This window comes from Leptopilina boulardi, unplaced genomic scaffold (genome assembly GCF_019393585.1).
Source record: "Leptopilina boulardi isolate dan_hultmark-lab unplaced genomic scaffold, ZJU_Lbou_2.1 LbouV2_123, whole genome shotgun sequence".
NCBI classification, from domain to species: domain Eukaryota; kingdom Metazoa; phylum Arthropoda; class Insecta; order Hymenoptera; family Figitidae; genus Leptopilina; species Leptopilina boulardi.
The window spans coordinates 2129435-2157297 of record NW_026137667.1 but is presented as its reverse complement, the minus strand read 5'-3'; the positions used below and the strand labels follow the sequence as shown (position 1 = coordinate 2157297).

The 27863-nt window shown below is 21.6% G+C and overlaps 3 protein-coding genes across 3 annotated transcripts; all 3 read right to left on the bottom strand.

Moving 5' to 3' along the window:
- Nucleotides 1-78: 78 nt before the first annotated feature.
- On the bottom strand, nt 79-4870 carry LOC127288396 (aminopeptidase Q-like). Its single transcript, XM_051315813.1, has 12 exons — nt 4779-4870; nt 4175-4645; nt 3656-4114; nt 3319-3499; nt 3065-3221; nt 2892-2973; nt 2381-2757; nt 2030-2307; nt 1762-1955; nt 1370-1666; nt 1218-1296; nt 79-735 (listed from the first exon to the last, which is right to left on the bottom strand). The coding sequence occupies exons 2-12, from the start codon at nt 4642-4644 to the stop codon at nt 631-633; spliced, it is 2679 nt and encodes an 892-aa protein (XP_051171770.1). The 5' UTR covers nt 4645; nt 4779-4870; the 3' UTR covers nt 79-630.
- Nucleotides 4871-5595: 725 nt separating this feature from the next.
- On the bottom strand, nt 5596-26308 carry LOC127287987 (uncharacterized). Its single transcript, XM_051315161.1, has 20 exons — nt 26139-26308; nt 24342-24426; nt 23813-23952; nt 23135-23383; nt 22895-22976; nt 22577-22750; nt 22237-22429; nt 21798-22043; nt 21399-21656; nt 17065-17128; nt 13028-13160; nt 12756-12895; nt 10095-10217; nt 9445-9570; nt 8237-8382; nt 7962-8071; nt 6840-7038; nt 6507-6749; nt 6111-6368; nt 5596-6027 (listed from the first exon to the last, which is right to left on the bottom strand). Exons 2-20 carry the CDS (start codon nt 24415-24417, stop codon nt 5931-5933), a joined length of 3057 nt encoding a protein of 1018 aa, XP_051171118.1. The 5' UTR covers nt 24418-24426; nt 26139-26308; the 3' UTR covers nt 5596-5930.
- Nucleotides 7055-7955, bottom strand: LOC127288493 (uncharacterized). Its single transcript, XM_051315970.1, has 2 exons — nt 7784-7955; nt 7055-7654 (listed from the first exon to the last, which is right to left on the bottom strand). Exons 1-2 carry the CDS (start codon nt 7801-7803, stop codon nt 7345-7347), a joined length of 330 nt encoding a protein of 109 aa, XP_051171927.1. The 5' UTR covers nt 7804-7955; the 3' UTR covers nt 7055-7344.
- Nucleotides 26309-27863: the final 1555 nt, after the last annotated feature.

Genomic DNA, 27863 nt, shown 5'->3' with positions numbered 1-27863 from the left:
GCTGTTTTTTTTATAAACACTAGATATTTAATGTCAAAAATTATCAAAGGTGAAAAAAAGTTTATAATCGAACTCAAATTTGGAAAATTTTATATCTATTACAAAATATGGTCGACAAATTTTTTATTTTGCTAGAAAATTATTTTGAATAAGAAAATTAGTAACAATAATAATAATATTAATAATGATAATAATAGTAATAATAATAATAATAATAATAATAATAACAATAATTATAATAATAATATTTAATTGTTAAGTTATAAAGATTAGGTGGTAAAATTTTGAAAATTTAAACATTTAAATAACGGACTGTTGGTAAGCTAGGGAAAATATGATAACAAACTTCACTTTCAATTTTGCAATAAGAACTTTAGTAACTTGCATATAGGATCGTTACTTTCCAATGTAAAAATTTTCGATTTTTATAATGAAGAAGAATAGTACAGATTTTGTGAAAAATCTAAAAATCACGATACATCTGTCGGGGTTTTTTTTTAAAATTGAAATTCCTATTTCATTTAATTCACTTTAATTCAAGAGATCCAAAGAATTCTATTGAAAAAATTATGTTTCAATATTTTTTTTTGTAATTAATTAATTTATTTATTTAGTAACTTTTAAAAAAATTTATAAAATTTTGTTAATTTCTATCTCTTCTTCTTTCATAGTGATAAGAGGTTTCATTCCTTCAATTGTTTGTTGATCTTCATTCTTTTCTATGAAATTTTTAATCTGAAATTTAAAAAAATTAATTTAATTAAATAATTAAATACTTTATAGTTATTTTATAAGAAAATAAAGACAAAGAAAAAAATGTTTTAATTATTACTATTTTGGTATCAGTAGTAAAAGTCTATTTCAGTCAGACAATATTTTTACGAATTATATTATTTTGAATTTAGTAGTAAAAGTCAGGTTTAGTCAGACGTAAAATTTCAAAATTATAATTTTGATATCAGTAGTGAAAGTCAGATTTAGTCGGACATAAATTTTCAAAGTTATAATTTTGATATCAGTAGTAAAAGTCAGTTTCAGTCAGACATAACTATTATTATTTATTGTAATTTTGATATGAGTAGTATAAATTAGTTTCAGTCAGACAAAATGTTTATAAATTTAGATTATTGTTCAGTAGTAAAAGTATGTTTTAGTAAGACTTTACAAACTTAAATTATTATTATGTACACATTTTTTAATTACATTGACGAACTTACTTTTTTTAAATTCTTCAATCCTCTGGAGCTAATGATAATTTTTTCATAAACACTAGACATTGAATATTCATTGTTTAATCTATGAAAAATAAATTAATTTATATTTTTGTAAACAATTAATCATTGAAATTTATTTTCAAATCAACACTTACTTTTCTTTAATTTCTTGACGATTTGTATTAATGAATTTTAATGTCAAATCAACATTAGTTTTCGATGCAAAATGTAATATATCCAAAATTTTACTTCCCAAAATTAAATTATTATCATCTTCTGTGATTAATTTTAAATATTTTGTTAAAGTTTTCTCATCGTCACGACAACTCAAACTTTCAAGTACATTTTCATCTTTGGTTCTCTTATAAATATCCAACATTAAATTCCAAATTGTTTCATTAGATTTTTTTAAACCAGCACAAATTATCCAATCTTTTTCATTTGGTGGAACTCTAGAATAATTTATTATAAAGTATATTTTATTCTGTGACTATTAATTAAATAGTGATTAGAAAATAATTTTTTTAGTTACAAAATTTTGAATTACAATTCAGGATTGGAATTTTCCAAAATTTTTGACACACATTCATTGGCTTTATTTTGACAGGATTCCATTTCATAATCGCATGATAATTTTAATGCATCTTTGCGTAGTAAACGAGTGAAAAGATCATCATTTATACTTTCCTCAAGACCAACACGATCTAGAAGATTATTGATCAACAATATTTTAGCATACATCTGAAATAAAAAATTTTATTCTAGTTTTTGTTTTTTTTTTCTTTTTTAAATTCCTTTTTTTTAATATTCTACACCTGCATTGATAATTCTAGAAGAAAATTATCCTGATAATTTTGAAAATTGTTTAAAATTCGAAAACCCGCGATCCATGGTATATAATCTTCTTCTCGTTGTAAATACGAAAGAATATCGAGAAAATCATTATGAGATAATTTTTTATTCTGAAGAAAATAAGCAGCATCGTCAATAATTTGCAATCGATTCAAAACATGAATTTTTGAATAATTCTTCGAATTTAAGTAATTTCCAATTTTGTTCCAATTTGTTTTGTCGTAGTTCACTCGATAGTATCCTAAATGAGAATAAATTAATATAAACAATAAATAAAATATACAAAATAAAATTTATCAGAATATAAAAAATACCAGTATTTTCTACATTAACAATTATCCAATCGTTCGAATCGATTCCATCGATAATTAATTCCTCATCTTCGGGACTCAACCAATGTGTTGGTAACGTTGTAGTAAATTGTAACGATGAATTTGTAACAAAATTTATGGGAATCCACCATTTTGAATTTGTTTGATTGTAAAATTTTTCACAAACAATACATTCTTGGGTTATTTTTACTTTACCAGTATTGTAATTTCTAATGACGTTTATTGTAGGATATCCTTTTTGTTTTAAATAAGGATCCATAATTTTTTTAATATCCATTCCACTGTAGGGAACATTAGCTTCAATCATAGCTTCACTTAATGACATCCAAAGATCGTCTGTGTTAACTGTTTTAAATTGACTAAAAATGAAAATTTATTTTTATAACTTCTCGTTTAGAAGATTTTTTAAAATTATGAAATTTTCTAAATTAAACATATTTTTTAAAATTAAATTATTATTGAAGGTTCAATTTTTTAAAATAAATTTATTTACTGTTTTTGTAAATATTTCCTAATACCAGCATCGAATACTTCTTCCGATAGAATACCGCGAATCATGTGAACAATTGATGCACCTGAAAAATTAGTTTTTTTATATAATAAAATATATTTCAGAATTATTTTATTATTAATTAATTATTAGAATACAAAATTTAAAAAAAAAACCTTTGCAGTATGTGAGAGTTTCGAAAGTTCTAAGTATTTCATCTCGAGATTTTAATTCTGGAGTTAAAGCTAAAACGGAAGAATTCCTCTCAAAATCAAATCCCTCGTATTTATTTGTAGCTATGAAAATTTCTAACAGTCTTGGCTCATGCATTGTCTAAAATTGAAATATATTTTTGAATAATAATATAAATAAATATTGCATTAAATTCATTATTTTTTTTAATAATTTATTTATTTATTTATTTGTTAACCTGACTAGCAACAATCCATTGCATATATTGACAAAATCCTTCACTAAGCCAAAGATGTTTCCACCATTTGGGAGTAACCAAATTTCCAAACCATTGGTGACAAATTTCGTGAATTGTAATTAAAATTGCCCCCATTGTTTTTTCTGTTGAAAAATTATTTTTTTGAAAAACTACTTCTTCTCTGGAAATTTGAAAAAATTATTTAAATTATTCGAACCCAATTTCTATGTGCAGAAAATTTTCATTTTATAAAAAATTTAATTTTGTTTCAACAGAATTTATTTTAATAAAATAATATTTTAATAATTTTAAAATAATTGAAAAATTTATTTACAACCTGTAAGTGATTAGGCCCCAATTTTCAATAGCTTCAGAAACACTTGGAATTGTTATGTGATCCTGTTTTGGAAATGCATAAGGAATATTTGTATAATTTTCAAAAATCTTAATTGCCTCTTGTCCAGTTTCAAAGACAATTTTCATTGTTTTTAAAGGATTTTCTCTAGACCATACGGAAAAATTTCCTACTGAATTTGTATAATTTTTCAAATCGTCAGTTATTAAAAATGCCACTAAATAAGTTGACATCATTGGTGTTGTTTCAAAATTTGTCCATATTTTTCCATCTCTATCGATATTGTCATTTACAATTTTTTTCACTGGCATATTAGATAAAGCCGTGTAATTTGGATAATGTTTTAATGAAATTTCAAAAGTTGCCTTTAAACCCGGTTCGTCCCAACAAGGAAATGCCTCGCGTGCATATGTCGGTTGAAAAAGTGTAGAAATTAAATATCTGTAATTTTTTTTTTCAATTTTTACTTACTTTTCTATTTTTTTTGTAATTTTTACTTACACTGTTTCATTTTCTTCATTTTTGTAAGAATTTTTAAAAAGTCCAACATCATTACTACTAATGACACCATAAAATTTTAATTGAAGAATATAATTTCCGGGTTGAATTTCTTTGGAAAATGTTAAAATTAAAAAATCTCGTTCTTCATCAATAATATGTTTATTTGGTAAAATTTTTTCTTTCTCTCCAAGTAGATTTGTTTCTTCCTCAAGAATTGTTAAATTCGACGCATGAAGTGTTAAATTTTTTGTTACCACAACAATTTCTAACAAAATCTCTAATTCTCCATTAAATGTGAAATTATCAGGAATTATATTTGGATTTAAATTTAATTTATAATGATGTGGAATTGAATTATTTGGTAAACGATAATTATTCTCAGTTGTTGGTAGGGTGTTTCTAATTTTTCTGTATAAAAATTGTTGACTCGTTGTTACAAAAAGTAGCAAGGGAAAAAATAATTTTTTCATTCTGTAATGAGAAAAACTACTAGTTAATTTTTTCAATTATTAAAAATTAATTTTTTTAAAATTATTATAAATGCAGTATAAGAAAATAAATTAGAAAATAAAAAAAAATTATTTCAGTAAAATTTAAAACGTACCTTATAATTTAAAACTGACAAAATGATTAATTAATTACCGAACAACTTCATTAGACTAAACGATTTTCATTAGGCACGAAGCTATTAAATAATATTCATATACTTGACCTGATGAACTTTGATAATAATATATGCCTTGACTCTGATAAATCGGATAAAAAAATTTACTTTATTACAATTTGAATTGTAAACAATTAAAATTTTCCCTGAAAAAGGAAAAGTGTATTTAAAATTTTTTTTAAATAATTAGAAATTAGTGTAAAAGAATTTTTAATTACAAAACATTATACAATTATTGTTCTTAAAATTTTCTAATTTACTGTACATTATTAATTACTATTACATACATTGGGAAAGTTTATTTTGTAAAAAATTTTTTTTTTTTTTGCGAAGAAATTGAAGTCTGAATAGAGATATATTTAAATTATATTTATAAACAATAGAATAGATGCGACAATAACCAGAAAATATTAAATTCAATACTTTTTTTCCCTCCCTGAGTTAAATTTATTCAAAACTACAGATTATTTAACTTTAATTTTTTTTTTCATACACCATGAAAATGTTTCCTAACATAATTTTTTTTAGCAAAAATTTTTTTATCCAAAAATTTTTTAAAGTAAAAAAATGTTTATATCATAAAGAAGAAATATTCAGAAATTGATAAATTTCCAAACATTCTCACTATATTTAGATACAATTTTATTATATTTTTTTTTAATTGCTTTTTATTGCAATTTCATTTTTTTACTGAATTTTATCAAAAAAATGATACAATTTTTACAATTGTATCGTTTATAATTAGAAAAATATAGACTAAACTTTTTAATTCTTTGGAAACGATTCCAGAAAAATTTTTTTTTTTACACAGTTGTACGCATATTACTAAAATATTTTACTGTAATTTTTTTTTAATCCAATAGAAGAGAAATTGTACAAATTTTTTGTGTTAATTCTCTGCGAAATCTCTTTAATTCTTATATAATTAAATTACAATTTCTTTTCATTGCAATTAATTTTACGTATTATATTATGTGGACAAAAGACAAAATTACAAAGTATAAATTTTAGTAATATTTACAGTGTAACGGATATTTTATTTATAACTAGAATTTTTGTTCGATGAAAAAAAAAGAATAACATTGTAAAATTTTACGTTAAACTTAAAGCAGTTGTGAATATTCGCCATAAAAGCCAAACTCCAACAGTGAATGTCATCACTTTGACACACTGATGTAACCAATAGAGCCTAAAAATAAAATATTAAAATTTTTTTTTTTTTTTTTATTTATATTATAACTATAATTCTATAAATAGAAAATGAAATCTCACCTTTGCCACCTTAATTTGCTTTTTTCCAAATTGTCGAGATTATCTTTAAACAAATAGACTCGTATTCCTTTTAAATAAGTTTCGAAATATTTTTCCCAATTGAAATTTTTCATACTGAAACTAAAAATTTCTTGATCCTTTGTGTCCATTCTATCGTACAAAAATCGTACATTTTCATTGCTAAATGTCCATTCATTGGTACAAAAATGTGAAATTACGTCTGTGAATTTGTGAATTTTCTGATACATTTTCATTAGTCTGAAAATAAAAATAACTAAATTAAAAATGTAAAATTTTCAAATATATTGAATCGAATAATTTAATTTATTTTTAATATAATTAATTAATTTTGATAAATAATTAGTTTAAATATTAAATAAAATAATTTTTTCGTACCTTGGTTTTTGACCAAGACAAATGCAAGCTGTGTCGACAATGAAAGCTGGTAATAAATGCAAAAATACTGTAGATGCTGTATGAATTGTTTTTTGCTTATTCATTTTAAATGACAAATACCAAAATGAATTGCTGGGTGGATAAATATCAGAATATCTTGTATTTATTTTACAATACTCGTTCCATGTTAAAGGTGCATCTTCCGAAGATACAAAATTATATATTAACATATCTTCTTCTCTCCTGAAAACAAATTTTAATTTATTAAACGAAAATAATTTTTAAAAATTTATTAAACAATTTTTAAAAATTAATTTTTTTTATGCCGTTTACCTCGTTGGTTGCATAGCGACATCCCAAGCACTTGCTATTAAAGCATTAACAGTCAAATCCACAGGAACAATATTGGCATTTACTTTTGGATTACAATGCAGGGACTTCAAAATTCCGGTTGAGGCTCCTGCAGTAACTCCAGTTGGACCATAAAGATTGTCTATCCAACCAGGAATAGGTTCCTTAGATGTAGAAACAACTAAAAAAAATTCAGTTCTTTTTTTATATTTTGTTTTATTAAAATTTATTTTTTTAGTCCCTTTATTTTATTTTAAATTATAAAAAATTATTGTTATACAGAAAAATTTAAATTAAAATTCCTAAAAATTTGTATTTTAAATTCATTTTTTTATTTATTTAATAATTGAAAGCTTATATTAAATAAATAAAGAAAATGTTTATTAAAATTACTTTCATTAATTTATGTTAATTAATTTATTAATTAATTTTAATGGCAATGTTGATAGCAGTAGTGATTAATATTATTTTACATATTTTTTTTTTGTTATATATTTTTCAAACAGGTTCTCGATGTACAATCAGTATTAACGGAAACTTCAACTGTTTTCACATGTGTATTTGTCAATTTAGATGAAGTTTTTTTCTTTTTTCTTCTATCATTTTCAATTAAATTGGAATAATTATTTTCTCTTGTTTCAATTTTTTCTTCATTAAAATATTGTGATTGATTTCCACTATCGAAATTGTTAAATGTTTCTAATGAGACATTACTGAATTTATCATAAATTTCATCAAATTCAATACATTCAGGATACATTGTTTCAAATGGTGGCTCTTGAAATTCAATTTCATTTCTTGAATGAAAAATTGTATAGCATGAGACACTTATTAAAAGAATTAATTTTCCCAATACTGTCAAGAGAAATATTCCTATTGTCAATAATAATTGCCAAATTATACTTATAAATCCACTAATTGCATACATTGCTATTGCCAAACACATTTTTTTTCTTTTTTCTATTTTTTTCGAATAATTTTCAATTTATTTTTCTTATTGTTTTCCATTTTTTTTTTTTTTTCTATTAATTTTCGCAGATTTTTGTGAAAAATTTAATTTTATAAGGTTACTTTTCGATTTTCATTTGTTGAAATAATATTTACCAATTGCCGGTCTGAATATTCCTAATGGTAGTCCTTTATTCTTTCTTCTCACATAATCTTCTGCGAGGGCTTTTGTAAAGGCATAAGTATTTGGCCACGATGAAATTATTCTGCAATAAAAATATATAATTTTTTTTTTGTTTTTGAAATTTTAGTAAAAAATTATTTAAAAATTTTTTTTTATTATTTAGACACATTTTTTCTCGCTGAAAATTTAATGTACAAGTACATATTTTAAGATCATAAGAAATTTGAAGAGCAAAAAAATTGCTTACTTTGGGGTGATTCCATCAATGACCTCTTCAGGAAGGCATTCAACCAGCTTCAAAAGATCTTCAGACTCGATGGGATATGTATATAATTTTTCCTCGATCTTTTTCTGGTTACAATTTGCATAAGCTGTCGATACGTGGATCATTGACTAAAATTAAATTAATTATTTTTAAAATTATACTTTTTTTTATTAACATGTTTAGCAAACATTAATTAATAATTGGTAAATTAATTTAAAAAACTAATTTTAATTTCTAATCTTAAATTAGATTTAATTTTAAAAAAAGTGCATTTACTTGGTGCAACCAAAAAATTTCGTTGATAAACTTATAAAAAAATTATTTGATTAAGTAAATATTTGGTTGAATCAATCAAAATTTGATAACAGATTAAACCAAATAGTTTGTAGGAAAAAATATTTATTGATAGTACCAAATTTTTTTTTTTTCAAATAAAAATGGATTTTTATATTTGTCTCATGAAAATCCATTTTTAAAACAAAAATCATGTTTTACTAAAAGCTCGGATTATTATATTATATTTGTCAGGAAGTGACAACTATTATATATATTTGAAAGGACGCATATATTTGAATAAACTTCGAACCCATTTGGTATACCTGTACAGATAATTAGACAAATTATGCATATTTTACTGGAAGTGCAAACTAAAAAAAAAACTAAATTTCTAAGTAAAAACTCATTCGCAAATAAAAGATAAAAATATTTACGATTCCCTTGAAACTGACAATTATCGATCATTTAAGTGACGAGTTGTTATAGAAAAGTGTATAACTTTTAAAAAGAAAAAAAAAACGTCATTTTCCACAAATATTGACACAAATGCAAAAAAAAAAATAAAAAATTATTATTCAAAAAAAACATAGTTTTCACCGAAAAAAAAAATTTCGCAAGGAGATTTTGTGCTCTTATGTCATCTTGAAGAGAAATTCCTTGCCTCGTTCACAAGCGAAGGGCAAGTTATGAAATGACATTTCAATAAGGCGGCATATCTGCAGAAGCGCCTGCTCGTCGATATAATGTATGTATGCCAAGGAAATTACGTGTGTCTTTTAGAGCGTGATTTTACTGAAGAAAGTAGGTATAAGCGTTCAAAGAAATGTGAACACACACACATTTAAAAAAAAAAAAAATAAAATCGAGTCACTTATACAAAAAAAAAAGGAAAAATTTTTTTCTCCTTTTTTTACCTTTAACTTTTGCATGTCCTTGCCCAATTCCAAAATATCAGCAGTACTTCGTATATTGATTGCAACTGCATTTTTTAATTTTTCATCGAAACGAACAGTTGCAGCCACATGGAAAATTATTGACACCTGCAAATTGTAACAAATTGTAATTTATATTTTTTTTTTCGTAATTGGTAATAATTCATATAGAAAATAATGATTTACTGTTAGCCGAAAATTTCGATTGTTAATTAAAAATATTTCAAAAAATTATTAATTAAATCAACGATTAAATGAATAATTTTTTTGAAAAAATATTATAATTAAAACTAGTGAATTAAATTACCATTAGGGAAATTATTTGTTATTGATAAAATTTTTAACTAAAACTACAATTAATTGTAACTACCAATTGAATGGAGCTACAATTAATTGAAACTAATTGATTAAAAATACTATTTATTGGAACTAAAATTAATTTTAGTTTGAATTTTTAATTAATTAATTGAAATTTGAAATTGAAAAAAAAAATTTAGTACATCAGTAAATGTTTATTTATTGTTTAATTAACTTCTATTGTTAGTCGTTACAAAATTTAGTTACTTTAAAAAAATTCTAAATTGCAAATAATTAACAAAGGATTTAGTAATAGTATGCTATAATATACTCACTTCGCGTATTAGAAGTTCTCGGTCAGATGAAGAAAGACCTAGGCCTTCAAGTGTACAATCCCCTTCAATTGCAACGACCTTATGACGAAATTTTGGCATTTTCTCTTTAAGTACTCCGAAGATCTGAAAATCAAAGAAAAATTTTTAATTAATTTTTCTTTATTTGAAAATTTTATTTCCAATTTTCGTTAATTTTTGCAAAATAGAAAAAAATTTTCAATAACAATTTTTTTTTGTTAATTAAGTTATTTTTTGTATAGGATACATTAGAAATATTTATCAATAATAGATATGACAAAAAAAGTTTTATATAATTCCAATTTTTTACGTGAAAAAAAAAACATTTGCATACACAATATATTTTTTCTACTGTGTACACTTTTCATTATAATTTAATGTTACATTTTTTTTTATATATACTTTTTTTATGTAGGTTTTGACATTTTGATTATATCATTGAAATTAAAAATGTATCTTTGTGTTAATGAAATTTAGATTTTAATTCATTGCAATTAAATGAAGGTGTAATTCTCATTTATAATTTATTATTTCACTTTTTTTCCCCCTTAAACAATTCTCAATAATTATAGTAATAATTACATCGTTAATGACATTTTATCATATTTCACTTATTTAGTAGTCTATTTTATAAAAGAAAAAACATAATCCATTGAAAAAATATTGAATAATTAAAATTATGTACTTATGTTAATTTTAATGTTTGTTCATTAATTTTCAATAAATAAGGAAATATCAAAAGCTTTGATAAAGAAAAAAATCTTTCTATGGAAAAAAAAATTTATTTAATTAAAATAATCTTATTATTTTAAAAATAAAATTCTAATGAAATTCCGACTAAATATTCTATTTTTCGATATTTAATTATCAATTCTGTAAATTTTGATATTTATTTTTCTAATCGTAGAATTCTGATGGAATTATTTATAAAAAAGAAAATTAAATGAATGCTTATAAAATGTTTTTAAACTTTTAAATTTCATAATTTCATGAATCACAGGTCATTCATCTTTATCGAGAACAGTTACCAAGTTTTTCTTTTTATTATTCCAAACGTTTATTGTCGCCTTATTACAATTTATTTTTTGTGTAATTTTTTGTCACTATTTTCTAAGACTAAAATAAAATTCTTAGCCTTAAAGAAATACGTATTCTAGGGAGAATAAAAAAAAAAAAAATAAAAAAAATAAGGGGAATTCTTGAAAGTAATATGCAAAATTAATTTTTTAGAAAAATGTTCAATTAACGGCTTCTTCGTTATTTGCACAAATTTTGAAGGCGATGTGTAGTGTTTTAAAGAAAGGACATGACACACTACGAATTATTTTATTTACCAACGTAAGTGTGCATTACAGAAGTTGATGACGTATATTACTTTTGTCGATCGTCCTTGAAACGTGCGATTCATTATTGATCTTCGACATCATATATTTATTTTAGTAATACTCGATTGTGTTAATTAGCTGCCGCACCTACGTGATCAAAGACCAAAAGGGATTTACAAATCAGTGAGCATTAACATTTCTAAGATTGAAATCCCCATTGAACACTTTAAATTCATTTCTCAGATGATGTATATACATATTTTTTTGTGATCGAGACAATTTTAAAATCTATTTTTGTCACTTTTGAAAATATAATAATAATTTTTCAAATTTTAATTTTTCACAAAATTATTTTTATCAAATTTTTTATAACTATTTTTTATTCGAGTATTATTAAAAATTTATCGACACTAAAATTGTTTATAATTAAAAATTAAATAACAGATTTAATTCTTTAAATTAATTAATAATAATAAATAAATGTAAATTTCTATGACAGTAAAAGAAGTGATTTAATTCTTCATGTATATAAACAAAAATTTTAAAATAGTGGTACTTTGAAGCTATTTTATATCCTGTACCTATATTCTCTAAAAAAAACAGTTAACGTTTAAAAAAAACTGAATTCGTTAAAAACGAAAAAAAAACTATTGAGAAAACTATGCTAATAGTTCTCAAAAGATGTTAAAAGAGAATATATTGGCGTTTGCATATTTAATTCAAGAATGATTCATCTATTTCTAAAGTGTTCGAAAAATTTTTTTTTTACGATTTTCAAGTTCAATGACTTTGCTTCTCTATTATGGTTATAATTATCGTTAAAAAAAGACTTAATGGTAAATGATAACATTTTAAATATTTATTATTTTTCCTAAAATTGCAATTACTTTTTAAAATTGACATAAAAATTATAAAAATAACTCAAACATTAGAAAATTATCTTTAGAAATTAATTTTATGAATTAATTAATTCATAAAACAAAGTAGGTATACTTTAAAATAATTACAGATTGGATTATCATATAATTGATAATAGATTTAAGAATGTTTACCTTTTTTTAAACTTTTTTATTAATCGATTAAAATGATTATTGCATTAATTTGCAATTAACACTTATATTAGTAAATTCAAATTTTTTTAGATAACAGTTTTTTTTTAATGTAAAATAGAAAATTTTCTTAGCTCTTTAAACGTAAACAGCACTATAAAAAATTAATAAATGTTACTCGAAATTTTTTTTTCTGCAAACTAGAAAAAAAAATTTAAAAAAAATTTTTTTAAAAGTAAAACTAAACAAAATTCTGTATATTAACTTACCAAATCATCGAATAATTCATTAATTCGTCTTTCAACATTTTTCTCCTTTTTCGGTCGTATCAAAAGATAAATCGTAGACACATTTGGGCAACTTCTCAAAAGTTTTTCAATTAGAATTTTTCCCAAAAATCCTGTTCCTCCTATAATTGATAAATTAAAATTATTTTTTTCAAATTTGCATATTATTTTATTTTATTTATAAATAAATAAATTGAATTAGCCAATTTTTTTTTATAATATTAATTAAATAATTAAAAGAAATGTCAAATTACCAGTAATGAAAATTTTTTGACCAGCATAAAATTCTTGAATAGGTGTCCCTTGATATAATCCATTTCCATGTGTGTTGGTAATTTTATTATTGTTTGTTTCCTCTCCAATAATATTGGAATATGTATTCTGTGTCTGAAACACATTTAAAAAAATTTTTTTCCATATTAATATATTCAATATTTATATATTTTTTGTTGCATATTTCTTCATGGATTTTAACTGTTACTTAAATATTATAACTGTTTACCAAGTAATATTTGTTTGTTTTTGTCATTAACAGTTTACATTCGTTGGAATGGGAAAAAAAGAGAATTTTATATTTCTATAATTATCGGAAATAGTGCCAGTTCATGCGGTAATGTTAATAATATTGGAATCCGTGCAAGAAAAGTGTTCTAATGTTTTTGACCTATTTTATTTATATATGTTGAGTAAAATTATTAATATTTACATTTTTTGTTTTCTAATACAAAATATTATTGGTTCAGCAAAAAAAAAAAAAAAAATTTTCTCTTGAAAGGAAATTACAAATTATCTTTTCATTTTCTTTGACAGATTATAAATTCTGACCTTAATATTCTTCTTCTTTCATATTCATATTCTCTACTTGTAAAAAAATAGTCACTTTTCTAATAATCATCAATCAAAGTCTGCTTTTTTTTCAACAAAAGAAATGAAGGTAATAAAAAACAAACAAACAAAGTTCCTTCAACTTCCATTATTTACAATTGTTACACTAAAAAAAAATTTTATTTGATTCAAATAATTTGATACTTGAATAAATATTTATTTGTATTAAATAATTATTTGAGTCAATTAAATGGTATTTGTTTCAAATACAGTTTATTTAATATAAATAAAATATTTATTTGATAATTGAAAAAAAATTATGAGTTTTTTTTTGCAATAAAATTAAAAATGTTATAAAGATATTATATTTTTAGTCTCATTTTGATTGTATGCATATTATATACAAATTTTTTTTTTATTTACAACTATAGTTAACTATGTATTGCGTAAGTTTGAATATAGAAAAGGGTTAACGCTTTCACCGTTTAGACTTATGCTAAACTAGACAATTAGAATTACGTCTGTATTATGCATTACATTGGTTATATCTTTTTTGCAACATGGAAACATATCTTTTATTCAATTAACATTTATTTTTCTTTACACATTGTAGCAAATAATTATTAATTGTTTTTTTCTTTTTTTTTTTTTTGTCCACAGTTCCTTGATGTATCAACACAAACACCTAAATTGGCATTATAATTAAAAAGTAACGTGAAGAATGTTAAATTCACCAACACGGAAAAGAAATTTTTCATTATTGCTTCTCATGAAAATATACAACAAACAATTTAGGGGCAAAAAAAAGGTAAATATATGCATATTTTCTATTATAAAATAATTAATATTTTATATAATATTTATATAACAATTTTTTTTTGCGAATCAAATAATTTGATTTTAACAAAATAATTTTATTAATTTTTTTGTTGAAAATAATTTTTTTTTCTAATTATTTGATTCAAAAATTAAATTCATTTTTTTGTTTCAATTAGACCAAATAATTTCTTCTTTCTTTTTGTCACGTGAAAATTTATAAAACCAATAAAAAATAAAAAAAAGTGTTATATAATAAATTATGAAAATTCAAATTCCAAATCGTTTCTTCTATATATCGAATTAGAAAATTAAAAAATAGATAAATCGTTAATTCAATATATACATATTTACGAACTTTCTAAAAACCTGAAATTTCAACATACATCGTTAGAAATTTCGGAAATTCGTCAGAATACATTTTTTTCCCATTAATTTTGATTTATTTTTGATAACAGCTTTCAATTTTTATTTAATATATATTATTGAAAATTAGTTTTTTTATCTTTTTCCCTAATTATTTCATTTTGTGTTACATATATTGTGAAAATTGGAAATAATAACAAAATTACACTTAATTGACAATAATTAAAGTAAATTTAGTAAACCTGTGAGAATTAATGAAATCTTAATCAGTTGATTAAAAATTAATTTGTAAATGAATTATTTAATATGGTGGAATTATTTTTTTTTATTTTTATTATTATTATTATTATTAAATAATTCAATTAATAGTATTAAATAATCAAAGTAAATAAAATTTTGAGTTGAATACATATTTTAAAGCAGAAATTGTCAGTTGTGTAAGAATTGAGGAAATTTTTTTTTTTTTTTTGAAAAAAAGAAAAATTCTAACAAAGTAATAAAAATGAACATTCATATATATATACAAAATTTAAACGTTCTGGTGTTCAAACGTAGGCATACTGCATAATAGACTTTCTCATCTTAACGTTCATACGATATATCTGTAATGGGCATTTCTCTCGCACAAAACCAATTTTTGTTACATCAGCAAGAGTAGCTCTTATAAGATATACTTCCACATTATGTAATAAAATTTTGATCCGGCAAAGTTGATTTGTTCCGTAACACGTGTTTCGAAAATACTGATCGCACATGTTTAATCTTGTGCATTCTAGGTTAAAGATTATACTAAAAAGGAAAAAAAAAATCATTTTTTTTTTACATAAAAATTAAAAATAGTCAAAAAACGTGTTTTTGAAATTCTTATTTGAAAGGGGAGCGCAAATCTTATTCATAATTCCCATAACTAATTCAGAATATATAATCACTGATTTCATTGATTGGAACTCGTTATACTGTTCACCGTTTTTTTTATGTATATAGCCGTAAAAAAAAAACCTCTGTTTATTGTTATAATATGTTTGTCATTATGAAAGTACTGTTCTCCGAGAACTTCAAGTGAAATGTTGCAATTCAACTGACTTTTTTTTTTTATTTTTAAACATATATATTCCATATATATTTTTGCATTCCTGCTCAAGTGCAATGACACAATTTAAGAAATAAAAAATTACGGCAATTTTTTCATAAATTTAAAAAAAATTATTATTTTTTATTCACTTAAATAAATAAATTAAAAAAAAACAAATACAAATGAATTTTTTTTATTTTTTTAAACAAAAGAATTACAAATAAAAAAAACTAAACTAATAAAAAACAAATTAAAAAATAGTTTTCAATAAATTTTTATCATTCAAACAGTAAAGAGATTATAAAATTTACGTAGAAAATAAATTTTTTATCTTTATTCACGTTTTACATCTTAAAAAAATGATTTTTCAAAATCGTGTTTTTAAAAAATGCCTTGCACTTTTTGCTTATTATATTCTAAGAGGTAGAGGGGGGGGGAGGGGCTGAGTAAAAAATTTATGATACAATTCGAATTTTTTTTTTATCAGTAAAAAATTATTTTACTATTTAATTAATAATTTTAAAATTAATGAAATTTATAAATAAAATGATTATGAATAAAAAATATCAAAAAAAATAGAAATTTTGCATAGAAAATAGGAATTAGAAAATGTATAGGAATAACAATATACACAAATTTTTTTTAATAAGAAATATAAAAATTTTTAAGAAAAGAAATATTGTTTTACTATTTTTAAAGAGAAATGTTTTCCGTGAGGTAGAAAAAAAAGGATAGACAACTTAAGAAAGTATTAGTTCATAAATATAAACTTAAAACCACTAATTTTAAAAGTAACGGCTTCTTAAACGTACAATTACATATATATCAACTTTCAAATTCTAGGATGTTTGTTTTTCAAAAAAAAAAAAAATTATTTTGTTTAACATTTATAAAATTAACAACTAATTAAAAATTTAAATAAATTTTTCTTTATTTAGAAATTCAATTAAAATTTTCAATTATTTCAGAAGTTAATTCTTTTTCTAATTGAAAATATTATTTTGAATTCAATTATTCCTCAACTTATTTATTTTTATATTCAATTGTTTATATTCGATTATCAATTATTTTTACCATTAATGTATAATTTAATTGATTATTTAAAAAAAAAATTTATAGTTAAAAAAGATTAATAACATTTAAGTTTATTATAAAAAATTATTATTATTCTAAAATTTAAACAAATTATAATTTATTTTTTTAAATACTAACTTCTTGTGCGATGTCAATTTCGGGATACATTTTTGTACAGGTGATTGGCACTTTTTTTTTCAATCAAAGAATTTGATGATTTTGCGACAATATAGTCGCTAATTTTCTTGTTTCCTCTTTCTTTCTCTTTTTTTGTGATTTTAATAATTGTCAAATGAAATTTGATTAAAAAAAATTTTTTTTAACACATTTATTTTCTGACTGCATTAGAGAAATTTTTTTTTTCGAAAAAATTGATTATTTTTTTTTTTATTTAAAAAAAGGCACAAATAAATCTTAGTAAAAATTGAATGATAATTGTTGTGCGGAAGTTGATAAATCCGCGAGCGTCCTTGCCTTTGGACGTTGACTCGACACGAGATTGAAGAATACTGAACAATTGTTCCACAAGCAAGTTGGAACTGGCCCGTCCCCGATCGGTATACACCTCTTCGACAACTTAACTTTTCACAACCTTAATACACATTACCTGTTTATAACCTTAACCAAAAATTTTTATACCAATAACGATTATTAATTTGTAATTGTCCCTTATAAATATGTATCAAAATTTATTAATTTTTTTAAATTCACACAATTTTTACGATACATATTTTTACATTATTTATTAAAAATGAAAATGATTTTTTTTTTAATTTATTTTCAAAAGAAAAATATTCTATTTAGTAAAATTTCCCGCAAATTTAAATATCATTCAACAAAATTTTTTAGTCAATTATATGTACATACATATATTAGATAGAAAAATTGTCTATTAAAAGAATGAAAAATACGCTTAATTTTCACCTTCCTTCAATTTGAACGAACTAAAAGTGATATTACAATAATCGATAATATTAACGTCTCTTGGAGTATTAAAAGCAATTTTTTAAATTGTTTTTGTCCCTCTTTTTAAGTTTATGAATGAAATATAAGGTAGAAATTCCATTAGAAGCTTAAAATTGAGGTATGAATGGTTTACCCCAGGCGTTGGGGTAAACAGGACAATTTGAAATTTTTTTTCATGATCTGGAAAAAAGCTGCGCAATTAAATGACCTTTCAAACAAGACATAAAAAAATTGGTCTATTCATTCAATCACTAGAGGGCACAAATTTTTAATAATATATCCTCTTTGCCCCACTCTCTCCTATCTAATCAAATTTAATTTTATTTGCATAACAGGTTTTAAATTTTTTTCTCAATATCCTGTTATTCTCTCTCATTTTATTTTTTTCGTCTATTTCTTTGTATTCTTGTTTTTAGGCATTAGAAATATATTTGTCGAAATTGAATACATTTGATATTTTTCAGAACATTTGATTTAATTTTTTAAAGTCCAAAGTCTTTTAATCCATTTCACATGTGAAGGTCAAAAAACATTATTAATTTAAATTTCTTTGAAAAACACCATGGTCATATTAAATGACATCATTTTTCTTGGTTAATTATCAAACTATTTCAACTATTATAAAAATATATTAAATATATTTTTAGGTTCGATTTTTTTTTAAGTAGATCCAAAATATTTTTTTAAAATTATATACATTGAAAATAATAATGTGATTAATTATTAATGTAATTATTTTCTCACATATATATTAGAAAAAAAAGTTTACAATGATTGTAAATGATAATAAAAGAAATTTTTTATAAAGAAAATTAAAATTCATAGAAAACAATAATTTATATTTACATTATTTTTTTCTCCAAAAATTATCATATTCAAAAATAAAGGAAGTAATTTAATTTTTTTTTTCAACTCTTTATTATAATAAAAATCAATCTATAAAATTATGTAAATAATAAATTTGTCATTCATTAAACACATGACTGAAATTTTAAGACTTCGTCAATATGTAATTGGAAATATGACGTAGTCACCATGTAGTACTTTATTATTTTAGTGTATTTCTTCAAATTCATCTCTCTATCTACACAGAAAAAAATTTATTTGCAAAGTTTAAATTATTTTATTTGTTTTACACCTTTAGAGAATTTTACCTTTCTAAATTAAAACTTTTAAAATTCATTCAATATTTTTTTTTAAATATGCATTTAGTTTAAATTGATTTAAACTAATTAATTTATTTATTTATTTAATTAAATTTTATTATTTTAACTTTTAACTTGCATGTGCAAAAAATTTCGCAAAATATTCTAAACTTCTTTTATACTGTCGGTGTAAATAGTGAAAAAGAATTTGGAATATTTTATCAATTTTTTTTTCTATATTTTTAGTTTGAGTATATAGGTATTTAAAATAACAATTAAATATTTGAAGAAACTTGGTGATAAATGCCACGATTTTCAAACAATAAATGCATTGTTCAATGATTGTAATTAACATGCATAACGTTATAGTACCTTGCACAAACAACATTGAACTCAAAGATTTCTTCAACGATTAATAAAGCTTTCGAATGTCAAAATGAATTTAGTTACTAATGACTAATTATTCGTTTATCAAACACTATTTCACAAAAATGTCGCCTTAAATTATTTAAAATTTAAAATTTCATCTAAAATTCAATTTTAATTTATTCTTTCTTTGTTTTTAGTTCAGTCATTAATTTAGTAAAAATTTCAAATACTTTTAATTAATTAAAAGCTACATAATTAATTTTTAGAGGAAAAAATGTAATGAATATTAGATGAATTCTTTTGGATTTAGTTCAATGTTTAATTTCTTAATCACCGGTTATTTTTGACTTGCAAATTTCTATTCCTTTCGATATAGAAAGTAATTTATCGAAAATATGCGTTTTATTTAAAATTTGATAGAAAAGTTAAAATAATTTTAAATCTTTCATTTTTTTGAAACATTTTTAATTAAATTTTTTTAAATATAAAATTTCAAAAGTTTAAACTAAATTAAACAAAATAAATAAATAAATAAATAAAACAAAAAAGAAATAAGGAAAAAAAAAGTAAAAATTGTTAAAATATTTTCAAATTCTTAGAATTTTTAGCGTATTTCTCGGAACTAAATTATTTTCCAAAGTTGTTCAACTTGCATAATAGTCGATACCTCAATCTAGGTGTTATACAATTTCTAAGAGAAAGATAGAATTTTACTCTAATAAGATAAATAAAGATGGGCATTGTATACCTTGCATGAATACTTGTATAGATGTTTGGCTATCATTTCGTAATGTGAAAGTTTAAAGATCTCTTTCTTCGACTCTCCCTGGACCACGGCCATTCACGGAATGCTTAATAACTAAAATAAAATTAAGATACAAATTTTATATATGCTCACAAACTACTATCATTTAATATCAAATTTAAAATTTATTTTCAAAAAAATTTTTATTTACTTTTGACAATAGATAAAAAAATTTCAAATTGAAAATATTTTCTTTTTATATATATAAAAGAAAATTGTAATTATTAAAATTATAACAAATATTTTGCAAATTTCAATAATAATTATCATTAAATGAGAAAACAATTATGTCATATTTCCATACTTTATAAATTCTAATATGACTTTATTTAAAAAATTATTTCGTGTTCCCATTCTTTATTTTCATAACATACAATTAATAATTTATAGATCATAAATATTTTCTACTAATTGTACTTGTATAAAATATAGCACAAGAAAATAAAAAAAATGTTAATTGCAAAATATTTGAAAATTAAAAAAAATTTTAAAGTAATTAAAAATTATGTAAAGGAAAACAATGTAAAAAGTAATTAAAATAATGAGTTGAAAATTAAGCAGTAGGAAAAAAAATTAAGCTAATAAATTTTATTGATATATGAAACAATATTGCATTATGAACTCCTATGTATATGCTTCCAATATTTCAACACTGTAAAACGGGTCATCATGTTTCAGGGGCAAAATAACAATACATATAGGATTTTATACATTGAATATATTGTTTTTTTTTATTATTTTTACAATGATTATCTTTTTTTTATTTTTACAGTGAATATCGATCTTACTTAATAAGATAATATTTACAAAAAAGAAATAAATAATTTTTTTTTTTATCGCTCCATTAATATTTCGTTGATATTCGTGAATTCACTTTTCCAGCCAAGTGAAAAAATAAAGGAAATCAAAATATAAAAACCCCAAATTACTAACATCAACAATATGCATTTCATTGTTCTGTGAACGAACAACAGCCTGTAAAAAATTCATTTTAATTAATAAAAATAATAGTTTTAAAATTATAAATAATAATTATTATTTATTTTTTATTATATTTAAATATATAAATAAAAAATTAGTTTTTTTTTTTTAAATAAATATATTTTTTTTATTAAGATTACTAATTTAAATTCTTTAATTTTGTTTACTTATTTGAGATTTTATGTAAATAATAATAATTTATATACCGGTGCATCCGAATTTTAGCTGCTGGTATTGTATCCAAAGTCTCTTTAAACATATAAAGCCTTAAGCCTTGAACATAAATTTGCATATAATCCTCCCAATTAAAATTATCCATTGAAAATGGAAATATCATTTTATCCTTCGCTGATATTTTCTGCCAAAGTGATTTTGTTCTTGTAAGATTAGGTTCCCATTGATGTAAAACAAAATGCGATGTCGCAGATAAAATTTTGTGAATTCGTTTATAAATCTTAACTGCTCTGAAAATTAAAAATTTATTTATAAAGAATTAAAATTAAAGAATTTTTTTATTAAAAAAAAGTTTTTTTTTTATACTACTGGAATATTTAATTGTAAATAGTAGTAATTATTTTTTAATTCCATTAATGAATGTCATTTACTTGGTTTCTTTGCCAGTAAGAAAGAGTACAGCATCAATTATAACTGCAGGAATTATATGCAAAATGAAACATAGAATAAAATATAAATAATAATTTGTCACAACAGTCAAACTATAACACCACAAACTTTTGACACTTGGTAATTGTTTTCCATATTTTAATGCTAATTGCCAAAATTCACCAATTGTTATGGTATTTGACCATGATGAACAATAATTGTAAATAAATGGTTCATCATTTATGTTTCTGAAAAAAAAAAACATTTTTTGAATTTAAAAAAAATTAATTAATTAATAATATTTAAATAATATTGAAATAATAATAATTATTATTATTATTATAATTTAATAAAATTTAAATAATATTGAAATTATTGTAATAATAATTTAATAATATTAAATAATATTGAAAATTAATAATATTAAACAGAATATTTTACTTTTCGTTTGCAACATTCCAGGCAGATGCAATAAGTGCATTAATAGTATAGTCTGCTGGAACTGTTTCTGTTTTTGTTGAATTATCAGCATGTATTACTCTTAAAATACCAGCACCACCGGCAATCATTGCACCGGTAGGTCCAAAAGCATTGTCCACCCATCCAGGTACTGGTTCTTGATATGTTGATATCACTAAAAAAATTCATTAAAATAGACAAAATTAAAAATTGTATAAATTCATAAAAAAAAAAATACAAAAAAATAATAAAATAAGAATAAAAAATAATAAAATTTTAATAATTATAAATTATAAATTTATTAATAATTATAAAATAATACCTATTGCAGGTCTAAATATTCCTGCGGGTAGACCTTTGGCATACTGCTTTACCACTTGTTCGGCAATAGCTTTTGTATAAGTATAGGTGTTTGGAAAATCACCAATTAAAACATTGGTAATGTCATCCAATTTTTTTTCATCAATCGACTCGACTAAATTTATAATACTATCACCTAATACAAAAAAAAATTTTTATTTAATCAAAAATTATTATGAATCTGTTGCTAAAAAAAAGTCTTCTTTTTTGGTCTGACTGAAAATCCCTTTTACTACTGAATTATTACCACAAAAAAATATTTATAAAAATTGTGAATTACCTGACATTGGTGGTTCGTAAAATTTTTCCTCAATTTCTCTTCTCACACAATTGCAATAAAATGTGGAAACATGAATAAAAGCCTATTAATAAATTAGAAAAAAAAATTTTTAATTAAATTATAAAATAAACTAATTAAATTATTAAAATTATTAAATTATAAAATAAACTAATTAAATTATTAAATTTAGTATGTACTATTTTCTATTGAAATTATATATAAAAATATAGAATTTTTTACCTTTAAATGAAGCATACATCTGCAAAGTTCAATGATTTCTTTTGAAGCATTAACATTGATAGAAACTGCCTGCTTTAACTTTTCATCAAATCTGACATTTGCTGCCACATGAAAGACAATGGAAACTTTATTCAATAAAAATTCTCTATCATTGTTTGATATTCCTAAACCGGGAAGTGTACAATCACCATTTACTGCTTGTATTTTATGTTGAAATTTTGGTACTTCTGTTTTTAGTCGATCAAATATCTGAAAAATTCATCTCACTTTAAAAAAATCGCATTAATTCGTAAAAATCAAAATATTTTTATTGAGAAAGAAAATTCAATAAATAAAATAAAATTTTATTTATTTTTTTTATTTAAAAAAAAAATTGAAATTTGAAACTTTTAAATTTTATATATTTTTTTTGTTATTGTCATGCTTGGAATATTTTTTAAAAATATATTTGAAGCGATTTTTCTCTCTGTCTAGTGGGGAATTTTTTTTTCTCTTTTTTTTTTTTATTTCGTATCATTTTAAATTTCTTTTATCTCAGTGGTGTGTGCAATTGGGAAAGTGATGAAGCGGTTGTTGTGTTTTTAAATTCTTTTAAAAGTCCACTTCTTGTGTGTGTCTTCTCTCTGTACCTTATACCTCTATTCTTTGGGTAAGGAAAAGACAATGTAAAGCACTTACCGGGTCCTCGAAAATCTGCTCAAATCGATTCAGAGCTTCTTGGCCCTTTTTTGGTCTTACAATAACGTAGATACAAGTAAGCTCAGGGCAGCTTCTGAGAAGCTTTTCAATCAAGAGCTTTCCTAGAAAACCAGTACCACCTGCAAACATTTTTCTTTTTTTTTAAAACCATATATATATTTTTTTCTTATTTATTTAACAAATTATTATATATTCATTTTCATACAGACTTCAAAGTAATTACAAATTTAATTTTAATATAAAATTTTATTGGAAATGAAAAATTTCATTTAAAAAAAAAGAAATAATTTTTTTTAATTGAGAATTTTCTTTTCTTAATGGAAAAAATTTTCTTAGAGCAAAATAAATATTTATTTAGTTCAAATAAAAAAACTATTTGTGACAAATAAAATTTTAACTAAACAAAATTTTAATTTGTAACAAAATATTTTTATTTAACGCAGAAGTTCGGTTGTAATAAAATTTTCTCTGCTTATTATTTTACATAACAATAATTTAATATATTTACCTGTAATTAGTACACTTTCTTCGGCATAAAAATTCTGTATTTCACTTCTTGATTCGATTTCGTATTTTTCTTTCATGTTTCTTATCTAAAAAAAATTTTCTTATTATTATTAACAAAAAAAAACTATTTAAATATGTTACGATTATTTTTGTTTTTAACATAAATCTCTTACATAAATATAAATAATTTTAAGCAAATGATTAATATGTAAATTGTAAAAAAAATTGATAACTTTAAATTGATACAAGATTGCATATTATAATTACTTTGAGAATTCATGTTTCACTTTATATATGCAATGTAAATAGAAAAAAATTACTCAATAAACAAGAAAAAAGGCTAATATATAAAAAATGGAGAGACAAAAAATTTATATCAAAGATTAATTAACGTGGCTGATTTGCAATATTTATTGCATAATTTTATGATCAAATTGGAAAAATGCTGACAATGATAAAATGGCTCAAGTCATGAAAATCATTCTTTTGGCGGTCAACAAATTTCTCGTTTAATGTGTAAACAAGAATAATTGAGGCAAAATACAAAATTTATTTTATTAATAAAATTTAAATAATCGTTTTCTTCATTTTTGTGACAATTTATGAAATTAAAATTATAATATAAAAAGAATTATTTTAAAATTTCTAATATATTTATTAATGATTATCAAATTATAGAAATGAATTGATAAATAATTTTTTAAAAATTTTTATTTCAGATAAAAAAAAGTTGCATCCAGAGAACACTATTTTTTGTCGGAAAATCTCAGAGAAAATCTACATCTACCAAGTAAGAACTATTTATTTATTATAAAAAAATTTATTTTCAAAAAAAATTTAGAATTTATTTTAAATTGTAAAGACTTTTTATACTCGATGATTAATTTTTAATATTTTGTACCGACAATACGTAGTCAAAAAATAAAACAATGATCGTCATATTTATTGTTTATATTGACAAATTTCAACATGGGCTGATGTTAATTACAAAAATGTAATAATATTTTAATTTTATAAAAAATCGTAAATGCTTGACATTTTTTTATAAATTTTATTTTATAATATCAAATACTAAACGTTTAGAGATCCATAAATTTTTCTAATTAAATTAAATAAATAGTTATTAATTAATCATTATTTTAATTCATTTATTAATAGATTTGTCACTTTGACCAAGTATTATTCATAAATATTAAAAATTAATTTTTTAAAATACCTCTTTATTGCAACTGGTGAAAAAAAAGAATCAAGTAAATATTTTTTTCTTGTCTGTAATTTATTGTATTTATGAAGTTGAACATAAAATACAATGAAAATATAGAAAGATTCATTAGTCTAAAAACACAGATTTATGATGACATGTAATATAATTAATGTTTTATGTTACAAGGACATAATCTAATTCAAAAGAACATGTTTTTTTTCTAAAGATGTAAAAATTTTTGCAATAATTTTTGTTTTTTATATTGAAATATTGTAATGTTAAAATTTTTTTCATTGACTTGATTAAAATTTATTACACACTATATGCAAACTAGTTAAGTATAAATAATGAATAAAAAACGAAAAAAAATTTATATAGAGTAATATAAATAAATATAAAATTAAAAGAATAAACAAATAGATTTTTTTGTTTGTTTTTAAATTTGTTTAAAATACAAAATTTATTTAATAAAATGATCGTTTTTTTTAATAACTAATTAATAAATTTCTAATATAATATTTATAAATTTATTATTTTATTTATTAAAATTAATGAAATTAAAATTAAAATAATTAAAATTTCTTATGTACTTACTTTTTCTTTAAACTTTATGTATTAAAATTCATAAAACAAAACACTGGGACACAAAAATATAGAGCAAATAAATTCTTTATAAAATTCACAATTCATTTAAATAATTGATAATTAATCATTTCAATGGATGTAAATTTTTTTACTATACGGTATGAAATCCAGATATAGAGTGCAACGTAGTCACTCTTGAATACTTGGTTTATATAGTAAGTTAGCTCATCTACCCCTTCCATTAACTTTGAATTTTAAATTTACAAGGAGATCAAAACCAATTTTTTATTTTTGGTTTATCATTAAAAAAAATCCTTCTTCTTGATAATTTAAAACAATCATTTTTTTTACTTATTTTTTTGATTAATTGTTAATTAAAAATTTTATTTTATTTTTTTTAAATACTTTCTTTGATTCGTAAGATACTTTTGTTTCTATGTAAAATATATTGTTTCTCAGATTCAAGGAAAACTATTTTTAAATCAGAGAAATATTTTGCAGAAAAACAATATTTTTTGTTGTTAAAAAATTTTTTTTTGTAATTTAAAAAAAAATTTAAAAAAAATACTTTTCCTTGGAAAAAATTCCACTTTAATTCAAATTAAATACAGTTTCATAAAAAAAATTATACTTTATTAAAAATACTCAGAAAACAGTTTATAATTTAGTGAATAAATATATTTTTATTTGCGTAAAAAAATTACTTTAAACTCGAAAAATGTTTTTTTTATGCTATAATAAAAATTTTTATTTTATTGCAAATTTTTTTATAAATTGAATTCAAATTATCATTTTCACGATAAAGTAGTGAGCGATATTTTTATTTAAATGACATAGAAAAAATACGAATGAATTAAACCAAAGCATGATTCCATGATTCAGATAAATTTATATAATTCTACCCACGTCAAGTGCAGCTTGCAGTAGGAAACAGGAGCATGAATGATGCATCCAGCATAATTTTATGAAAAGCCATTAATTAGGTTTCACTATCTTTTGTTCCCTTAAATCCATTTTCCAAAATTGCACTTTAAAATATTTAATTTTTATAATTTTTTTTCAAAATAAAAACTATACAAATAAATAAAACAATTTAATATTATGTATAAAATTATCCAAATGTATAATAGTACCATAATAATAATTGTAACAATAATAATAATTTTTATTATTATTATAAAAATAATATTTTTAATAATTTCCACTTTTTTTTAATATGAATATAAATCTACATAAAACTGACAGACCTTTTTGGCAAAATTAATAATTACTTTCTTTATAAGAGAATATTTTTCCTTTTTTAATATTTTAGAATTTGCATTTCCGCATTCTATTTTGTGCAAGTATATAAGGGAACAATGGTTACCCTTGGGACTGATTATTTATTCATTGCGTTTACATTTTACTTATGACTTAAAGATGTGCCTTTTCTATGGAATTTCTATTTTATCACAAATTTTTTTTTTCCAAACAATAGTCTTTTTTACTTTCATCTCAATTTTGCTTCGTTTTTCTCTTAAATTAAAAAAAATCACTATTTTTTAAAAATTTTTTAAATGAAAATTTTTTTTCTATATTTCTAAAAATAATTTTATAAATATTTATAATAAAAAAAAAGTCTAACGTTTGTTATAATAATAGCAGTATTTGACATTTGACACATTTCATAATTTAGATATTTATATATTTTTTAAACTCAGTTTTATTTCTTTATGCAAATTGGGTATTTAAAGA